This window comes from Buceros rhinoceros, unplaced genomic scaffold (assembly GCF_000710305.1).
Source record: "Buceros rhinoceros silvestris isolate BGI_N320 unplaced genomic scaffold, ASM71030v1 scaffold36182, whole genome shotgun sequence".
In the NCBI taxonomy this organism is placed as follows: Eukaryota; Metazoa; Chordata; class Aves; order Bucerotiformes; family Bucerotidae; genus Buceros; species Buceros rhinoceros.
Window position 1 is genome coordinate 1 of NW_010400087.1, and position 217 is coordinate 217.

At 65.4% G+C, this 217-nt stretch overlaps 1 protein-coding gene across 1 annotated transcript in view; it reads left to right on the top strand.

Annotated features, from left to right (window-relative positions):
• Positions 1-5: 5 nt before the first annotated feature.
• Positions 6-217, top strand: part of DPAGT1 (dolichyl-phosphate (UDP-N-acetylglucosamine) N-acetylglucosaminephosphotransferase 1 (GlcNAc-1-P transferase)) — a gene marked incomplete at its 5' end in the record, with an annotated part of 4,216 nt that continues 4,004 nt past the window's right edge. The window contains 2 exons of the mRNA XM_010131737.1: positions 6-113; positions 199-215. Of these exons, the coding sequence (XP_010130039.1) occupies positions 6-113; positions 199-215 (125 nt within the window). The remainder of the gene's footprint in view (positions 114-198; positions 216-217) is intronic.

Below are 217 nucleotides of genomic sequence, written 5' to 3' on the forward strand. Positions count from 1 at the left end.
CACAGGGCGTGATCAGCGGGGCCGTCTTCCTCATCATCCTCTTCTGCTTCATCCCCGTGCCCTTCCTGAGGTGCTTCGTGGAGCAGCAGTGTGCGGCCTTTCCCCACGACGAGGTGAGGCATGCCCGACGCCGGGCGCGCAGCAGGCACGGGCAGGGAGCAGCTGCCGGTAATCGGGGTGCTCTTCTCTGTCCTGCAGTTCGTGGAGCTCATCGGTG